The sequence below is a fragment of the Podarcis tiliguerta genome (genome assembly GCF_965153285.1).
Source record: "Podarcis tiliguerta genome assembly, chromosome: 2".
Taxonomy (NCBI): Eukaryota; Metazoa; Chordata; class Lepidosauria; order Squamata; family Lacertidae; genus Podarcis; species Podarcis tiliguerta.
In genome coordinates, this window is record NC_139535.1 from 117,740,373 (window position 1) to 117,749,067 (window position 8,695).

The window sequence follows — 8,695 nt, forward strand, 5'->3', positions numbered from 1 at the left end:
TTTGAAAACCATGCCTTAACTCTTCTTAATGTTATAAACCATGAGTGTAGATCCGCCCCAGGATAATAAAGGGTCTGAAAACCAAGTCTTATGAGGAACAGTTGATGGAGTCAACTGGAAGAGAGGAGACTGAGAAGAGATATGATAGCCATTTTTAAATATCTAAAGGGCTGTCACATGGAGGGTGGAACCAGCTTGTTTCCTCCTTCTGTGGAGGGCAGGACCCGAACCAATGGGTTCAAGTTACAAGAAAGGAAATTCTGACTAAACATCAGGAAGAACTTTCTGACAGTAAGAGCTCTTCAGCAGTGGAACTCTGCTCCAGAGAAGCGGACACGGAGCAATGGATCCAAACTACAAGAAAGAAGATTCCACCTAAACATTAGGAAGAACTTCCTGACAGTAAGAGCTGTTCGACAGTGGAATTTGCTGCCAAGGAGTGTGGTGGAGTCTCCTTCTTTGGAGGTCTTTAAGCAGAGGCTTGACAACCATATGTCAGGAATGCTCTGGTGGTGTTTCCTGCTTGGCAGGGGGTTGGACTCGATGGCCCTTGTGGTCTCTTCCAACTCTATGATTCTATGATTCTATGATTCCAGTGTGAGGTGGTGGACTTCATTGGAAGTTTTTTAGCAGAATTTGGATGGCCATCTGTCAGGAGTGTTTTGGTAGAGATTTCTGCATTTGTAAGGGGTTAGACTAGATGTCCCTTAGACAGCGGTGGAGCAAGCCAATTGGGCGCCTGGGGCAGTGTGCATGCCCTGCGCCCAAGGGCAGGGCCAGCCGCCCGCGGGGCGAGGCCAGCTGGGGCAGGACGCTCCACGGGGCCTCTGAGGAGTCTGCCTGCCTCCTCCCACTCAGCTGCCCTACAGCTGGAGGGCAGGCAGCGGGCGGACTGTTTGGAGAGACGCGTGGCTCGGGCACGCTGCAGGCCCCGCAGTGAGTGCGCCCGGCATTTTGTCACACCCCTCAGTGGTGACACCTGGGGCGGCCCACCCCCACTGCACCCCCTTCCTCCGCCCCTGCCCTTTGGATCACTTCCAAATCTACAATTATGTGAGTCTGTGGTTCTGTGATCTGCATATGGTTCCCATCTCCTCTGTAACCTTAAAAAGCCAGCTATGTTTTAAGGACAGAAAAGAGAATGACAGAGCCCTGGTTGCAGTCAAGAGTGTAGGGGTGTACAACTCTATTCCTGCAACAGCTGATCACCTAGAGGTGACTGCTGTTACTCACTCAAAGTAAGAAGAAATGAAAATAAATTAATACAGGGGGCCTGTGCTGGGTATTGGGCAGAGTGCTGGACAAGCCACTATTTCTCTGTTCAGCCTCACTTCATCGGGCAGTTGCAAGGGTAATATGAGATAAAGTTTCCTTTTCTTCCTCCCTGCCCAGTCCTTCTTCCTTTTGTTTTGCATATTTTGCACTGTGAGCTGCAGGCACACTTATCTTTTTGCATTTTCCTCTGACCTTCTTGGAGGAAGGGGGAGCTGATTAATCATCATCATCATCATCATCACTATAGCAACAATAACAACAACATCTCCATGTTCCCAGAGTCTAAATTCTGAAGCCAAGTTTATTTTCTTTAAAATGTCTTCCCATCCTATCAGGTTCCTTCCAAAGCAGGGATTACTTTGCCATCTATAGCTTCAAATGAAGTCAACCCCACCCCACAATCTCCCCTCTGCTTTAAGATTGTATTATATTTTAAATGGTGAGTTAGGCTCAGTGATGACCTAAAAAGAGTTAACGCTGCCCCATTATAAGAGGACAGGCCTGCAGCTGACAGTCAGCTTTCCATCTCCTGTCAGGCCTCAATATCATGTCAGCCGTTGTCCTGGATATTCATTTAAATGGAGAGATGCAGGTTATTTCCCCCGGGCACTTCACCACGATCTGCAGCCATTGCCTGACAGGTAAATATGCATTAAAATGCCATTCTTCAAGTCTATACTTACCCAGCTTACAACAGCCTCTGTTACCATAATATCTAAGCACCTTAATATATTTTATTTTACCATATTTACTCTCCGGTCCCCCTGCATGAATGAGAAACCTAAATCTAGAAATGAGGCTTGCCAGTCTGCCAGCATTTTACTGGCATGACCACTAGTAAAACCACATTTTGTCAGGTAACCCATCCTGGCCTCCAAAAAGCCAAGAAATCCTCATTTAGCCAAGTTGTACCCAGCTCCAGGGACCCAGGTGGCGCTGTGGGTAAAAGCCTCAGCGCCTAGGACTTGCCGATCGAAAGGTCAGCGGTTCGAATCCCCGCGGCCGGGTGCAGTCCCGTCGCTCGGTCCCAGCGCCTGCCAACCTAGCAGTTCGGAAGCACCCCCGGGTGAAAGTAGATAAATAGGGACTGCTTACTAGCGGGAAGGTAAACGGCATTCTGTGTGCTGTGCTGGCTTGCCAGATGCAGCTTGTCACGCTGGCCATGTGACCCGGACAGTGTCTGCGGACAGCGCTGGCTCCCGGCCTCTTGAGTGAGATGGGCGCACAACCCTAGAGTCTGTCAAGACTGGCCCATACGGGCAGGGGTACCTTTACCTTACCTTTACCCAGCTCCATCAGTTTTCCAGAATCTAGCTTTTCAAATATAATATATCTTGTATTTGCTTGTTTCCTGGCCCTCACCACACCTCCCCTCTTTGTATTCCAGTTCAATTTATTTATTCAGCAAATCCTTTCCCTCTACCTTATCCTTATCTTGATCTTAATATATTATACCTTTAAATTTTCACCTGTTAACATTCCATTTTTACATATTCCTTCGTACCGGTTACTAAAAACCCCTTAACCTCAATCCAACATCAGTCTAACATTCATTAATTTTATAATATTTCTGTAAATAGTCTTTAAATTTCTTCCAATCTTCCTCCACCAACTCTTCTCCCTGGTTTCGGATTCTGCCGGTCATTTCCGCCAATTCCATATAGTCCATCACCTTCATCTGCCATTCTTCCAAGGTGGGTAGTTCTTGTGTCTTCCAACACTTTGCGATGACTGAAGGTATTCTATGGGCATGCAGACAAGTTAGATCCCTGCCACATTATAGACCCGATGCACATGCAGCTGAATATGGATAGGACTGAGTGCAATTATGTCATTCTCAGAGTAAAACCACTGAAATGAATGCACACGACTAAGTCTTGTATATTTTTCTCTGAAGACACTGTTGTTGGTCAGTTCCAGGGGTGACATACTGGGATTGGGGAATAGTTGACTTGATCTACCATGATAGTCTAGGGCTGCCTCTGCCCTCAGGTTGGGCAGATGTCTTTCAGGTATCCCAGACTACTCCCCAGCCACCCACAAAGTTCATGAAACCATTCAAAAGGTGAGTGGAAGTGTGATCTGGTGCTACCAACAGACGCGAAGTTACATCCTTGTGCACTGGGCAAAGAATAACTCAGAAATACTCAGCATCGTGTTTTTTCATTAACTTTTTCATTGTGATGGGATAAATTCGCACAACTACACTAGAAATCTTCTCCAGGGCTTCATTTAGCTCTCTCTATTTTAGTTATTGTGTGATTCTTCTCAACAGTGTATTCTCTATTGACTCATTCAGTCTAATGTTTCAAAAAAACCCCACAAAATCTCCCCATCACTCCATCATATGATGCTTCACATCCACCTATTCTGCTCCCCGCCCCCCCCCCGCCCCCACTTTCTTCTTCTTTTTACTGCCTCACAATCTGCAGGATCTGTCAGTGCTGGCTTTAAATTATTCTACTTTCCGAACCATGTCAGAAAGCTCAGTGGATAAGTGCGGCACCTTATGACCAGGGACGGTGAAATCTGTGGCCCCCCAGGAGGCACTGCACTACAGCTCCCATCATGCCTAGTCATTGGCCAGGCTGGCTGGGGCTGATGAAGGTTAGAGTCTGGCAACAACTGGAGGTTCCCCATTCCTGCCTTTCACAGAGAGTCAGCCCATGTGAACATGTTAAACTGGCTTTTACTGATTCAGACCCTTGGTCAATTTAACCCTACCCTCCAACATTTCTCCAATGAAAATTGGGACATTTATTATTATTATTATTATTATTATTATTATTATTATTATTATTATCACATACCCCACCCATGTGACTGGGTTTCTCCAGACACTCTGGGCAGCTTCCAACACACACAGGAGCATAATCAAACATTAAACATTAAAAAAACCTTCCCTATACAGGGCTGCTTTCAGATGTCTTCTAAAGGTTGTACAGTGGTACCTTGGGTTGCAAACATTTCAGGTTACATATGCTTCAGGTTACAGACTCCGCTAACTCAGAAATAATACCTTGGGTTAAGAACTTTGCTTCAGGATGAGAACAGAAATCACGTGGCAGTGGCGCAGCGGCAGCGGGAGGCCCCATTAGCTAAAGTGGTGCTTCAGGTTAAGAACAGTTTCAGGTTAAGAACGGACCTCCGGAATGAATTAAGTACGTAACCAGAGGTACCACTGTATAGTTCCTTATCTCCTTGGTTCTGTTGAATCTTTGTGCGTTTCTTTTCAGTCTCACGGGGCGCCCCACATGCTCCTCTGCGTGCTCCACTCTGTGCAGCATTGTCAAGCCTTTTGTGGAGACAATCACTGATGCAATGAACTCACTTGACACCCACGGTTCAGGCAGTAAGGTTCATTGCCAGTTTACATCTTAATGGTTCTGTACCCTCACCCCAAAAAATAAATTAGATTTCACATTTGTGCAGAATTGTGTTTTAGCTCTAGAACATATGGAGCCCACTATTGCTAAAGCACTACTTCTGCCCCAACATTTCTTTATGCATAACCTTGCTGGGCTGTTCCACTGTCAAATTACCCTTGGGCACAAATAGAAGACACCAACGTGCATGAGATTTGCATGTGGTCCTTTATATGTATAGGCACAAATTTGGAAATAATAAATGTAATTTAAAGAGAAGGGAAATGCATTTATCACTGTGGTTGAGATGACAGCAGGTGACTTGTGTGACTGCTCAGTCGGCTGACCAGGAGCTCCTGATTGTTGATGGGCAACTTCAGGGCTCCTCTTTTCTCTTCTTAAAAGTTCCTTTTATTTAAACTAGGCCAGGACTGGGCAGTCCTCAAAGAGAGGACACCTTCAAAGAGCACACCATCTTCTGATAACCCTTCAAAATAGAGGATGGTTCTCTGTAACGTAGGTCACTCACATGGCTACCCTAGCATAATGACAGAGCAGGAAATTGTTAATCATTGATTTGAGCCCCTATCAGGGCAAAAGAATAATATTGGCTGCGTTCTCATTTCTTGGGACCGTGGAGAGGCACTTGTGGGATTTTCTTCTTTAGCTAGCTTTACGTGCTGGGGGGGGGGGGGAGGCAGCAATATGTCTTAGCCCGACCTTGCAGAAGCCGCCCCACCCCCCCACCTTGTTGTTGAACTAAGATTTTCAAATGGTTTCTTGTTCACTTTTAATACTTTGATGCCTCAAAAGGCAATTCTGAACAAAAAACGAAACAAAAAACTCTCTCTCCACATTGATTATATGGTTAGTGCAGTCGACAGAAGAGGATTGTAACAAGACTTGGCAGTTTGTGGCTTACAACCATCATCTTGTTAGCACGTTGCATTACTTGCTAAGGAACCAGAGTCAGCAGCTAAACACCCAAACACCCTGAAGAGTCTGTGATTGTGGCGAGGAGGGGGAGGGAAAGGGGGGTGCTTCACCCCCTACAGAAGGCAGCAGGAAGATGTGTTTTTACAGGAGGGACCCTCATGTGTGTACACATTATTTATAGGAGGGTACACATCTCGATAAAAGCAGCCACAGCCAAACCACATGTTTGAAAACCAACCCCCAATCCAGGGAGCTAGAACCATAGCCTTGGTCTCCATCACTCAATGGAAAGAGAAAACGCTTGTCCAGATGTCAGTGTGGGCCTTGGGGGACCTGGTTTCAAACTTTATCTGGGCCACATTTTCATGAGAGATACTTGTTAGTCCTTTGCAAGAACAACAATAAACATTTTATTCTTCTTAATTTACATGACACTTTTTCTTAATGTACATGACAACATTTAAAGACAAGTCCTGAGAAGCTTACATGTAAGGCTAAATTTGAAAATCAGGACTCATGGTTAGCCCCAGAATCCAGATTTCATGTCAGGGTTCAGTTGTATGCCATAGGGTACATAGAAGCACCTCTGAACATGTACAAAGTTCCCTTCATTCACCACAGGAGAGGAGAATGAAAGTGCTTGTTTCTATTTTCAGTTAACCGCAGTTTAGCATTATGTCTGAACCTTAAACTATGGCTAAACTATGGTTTATTGAAAACATAGGCTTGAAGTTGGCTTGTTTCAATTTATAAATCATTTTTTAGACTAACCACAGTTTGTTCAGGTTCAGGCACAATCCTGTGATTAGTTAAAAATTGGAGCAAACACTTCCAGTTGCCTCATTGCAGCCTTGCTGGAAGAGGAGCATTCACAAGCTCATTCATGGTGACTGAAAGAGACCTGTCATGCCCCAGTCCTCCAAGGATGGCGGCTGCAGAGTGACCTCAGCCTCCTTGCTCACCTCGTACCGTGGTACCTCTGGTTACAAACTTAATTCGTTCCAGAAGTCTGTTCTTAACTTGAAACCGTTCTTAACCTGAGGTACCACTTTAGCTAATAGGGCCTCCCGCTGCCACCGTGCCGCCAGCGCACGATTTCTGTTCTCATCCTGAGGTAAAGTTCTTAACCCAAAGTACTACTTCCGGGTTAGTGGGGTCTGTAACCCAAAGTGTTTGTAACCTGAGGTACCACTGTATTGGGAAACAGCAGAAACAGGGTGAGGAGCAGCAAGAGCAGTGGTCAGGCATTAGCATGCTGATAAGCTTAGAAGTATATGAGCAGCAACAACAATGCCAGAAGCAGCAGACAAGATCAAATGCTTCTGGCCTCATGTGCTACTTCTGCCACCATCACCACATGTGAGGTGAATTCATAAGGAAGATCTTGCACTCCCCGCCACTGATCTCATCTCTTTTACACATGGGACTTGGAACCTTCCAACCAATTCACAAGTAATGTTGTTGTTGTTTAGTTGTTTAGTCGTGTCCGACTCTTCATGACCCCCTGGACCAGAGCACGCCAGGCACTCCTGTCTTCCACTGCCTCCTGCAGTTTGGTCAAACTCATGCTGGTAGCTTCGAGAACACTATCCAACCATCTCGTCCTCTGTCGTCCCCTTCTCCTTGTGCCCTCAATCTTTCACAACATCAGGGTCTTTTCCAGAGAGTCTTCTCTTCTCATGAGGTGGCCAAAGTCTTGGAGCCTCATCTTCAGGATCTGTCCTTCCAGTGAGCACTCAGGGCTGATTTCCTTAAGAATGGATATGTTTGATCTTCTTGCAGTCCATGGGACTCTCAAGAGTCTCCTCCAGCACCATAATTCAAAAGCATCAATTCTTCGGCGATCAGCTTTTTTTATGGTCCAGCTTTCACTTCCATACATCTCACAAGTAATACAGTAAGTCAAAAAAGAGAAGAGACTCCCTTCACAGAAAAGCACCATTGTGTAGCTTAGGCAGTTGGAGCCCGGCTGTAATGTAATTTCTGGACCAACACCAGCATGTGGCATCCTGGGGCAGCTGCTCAGCTCGTGTCCCACAGCAGGACCCATCAGCGTTTGCAGTTGCCCTGGGCCTTCTACATCAGGCAGCCAAGTCTACTGGGCTCCATTTTAATTTTCCATGATGCCTCAGAGCAATCCTACATTGGCTACCACTGCCAAGAAACCCATCAAAGTAAGAGAGGACCCTGCCTGGTTTTCTATCCTCTTGTGTTATTCGTAGCTTAGGAATACCGGTGCTTTGGCCAATAAGAGTTTTGAAGCCTCAGAAGAGCAGTGATCAGAGACAAAACATATTTGAAGCACAATGAACCACTGGGGAATCATCGTTTGTTAAGGGAGTTGTAGCTTAATGATGGACAAATTATGGATCCCAGGATTCTGCAGTGGGAAGCCCTGTGCTTTAAATGATGTGAATGTGACTGGATGAATCCTTCATAATAAAATACTATGAGGAGAAGGGTGGGAGGGTTATACTCAATGGCACTATCCAGATGTGTAAAACTTATTACATGTGGCTTTCCTTTCCTTTTCCCCCTTTCAGTTGGGATAGGAAGAATAATCCAGAACCGTGGAATAAACTGAGTCCTAATGAACAGTACAAGGTATGTGGGAGGTTACATGTTTTGATCACCCCAGCTAAAAAACAAGAGAATGAAGAAACTGTCCAATTGGACCATGTCAAATGTAGGGTGGAGTGGGAAGAGTCAGAACCCTGGAAAGGCTGGGGAGTGGGCATTGAGGAATGACACATCATGCCATAGTAATTCCAACGGGGCAAAGAGAGCAAACCATCAATCATCAGCAACACCTTCTTCCATAGTTCATGGCTGTCTCCACGGACTACAAAGCCCTGAAGAAAGATCGCCCAGACTTCTGAGGGTGCCACGGCCATCTTCCAGCTCCTGCCATGTCCAGGGAAGAACCACTTACTGCTCTGCACAGCCACATCTTCCGCTCTCACATTGAGTCTTTAATCATCTTTCACTTAAATTGTGTACATGCCTTAAAATTGCACACATGCTACTGCTTCCTGCCTGCCTATGTATTGATTCGCTGGTGCCACACTACAGATGGCCAATAAAATATCTACAGCCCATTCAGCAGAAGCAAAGCAAAA

General features: G+C 45.7%; 1 protein-coding gene across 1 annotated transcript in view; it reads left to right on the forward strand.

Moving 5' to 3' along the window:
* Nucleotides 1-8,695, forward strand: part of NDUFA4L2 (NDUFA4 mitochondrial complex associated like 2) — a 35,252-nt gene extending 26,557 nt beyond the window's left edge. Inside the window, exons 3-4 of the mRNA XM_083428379.1 lie at nt 8,120-8,180; nt 8,399-8,695. Of these exons, the coding sequence (XP_083284505.1) occupies nt 8,120-8,180; nt 8,399-8,455 (118 nt within the window). The 3' untranslated portion in view covers nt 8,456-8,695. The remainder of the gene's footprint in view (nt 1-8,119; nt 8,181-8,398) is intronic.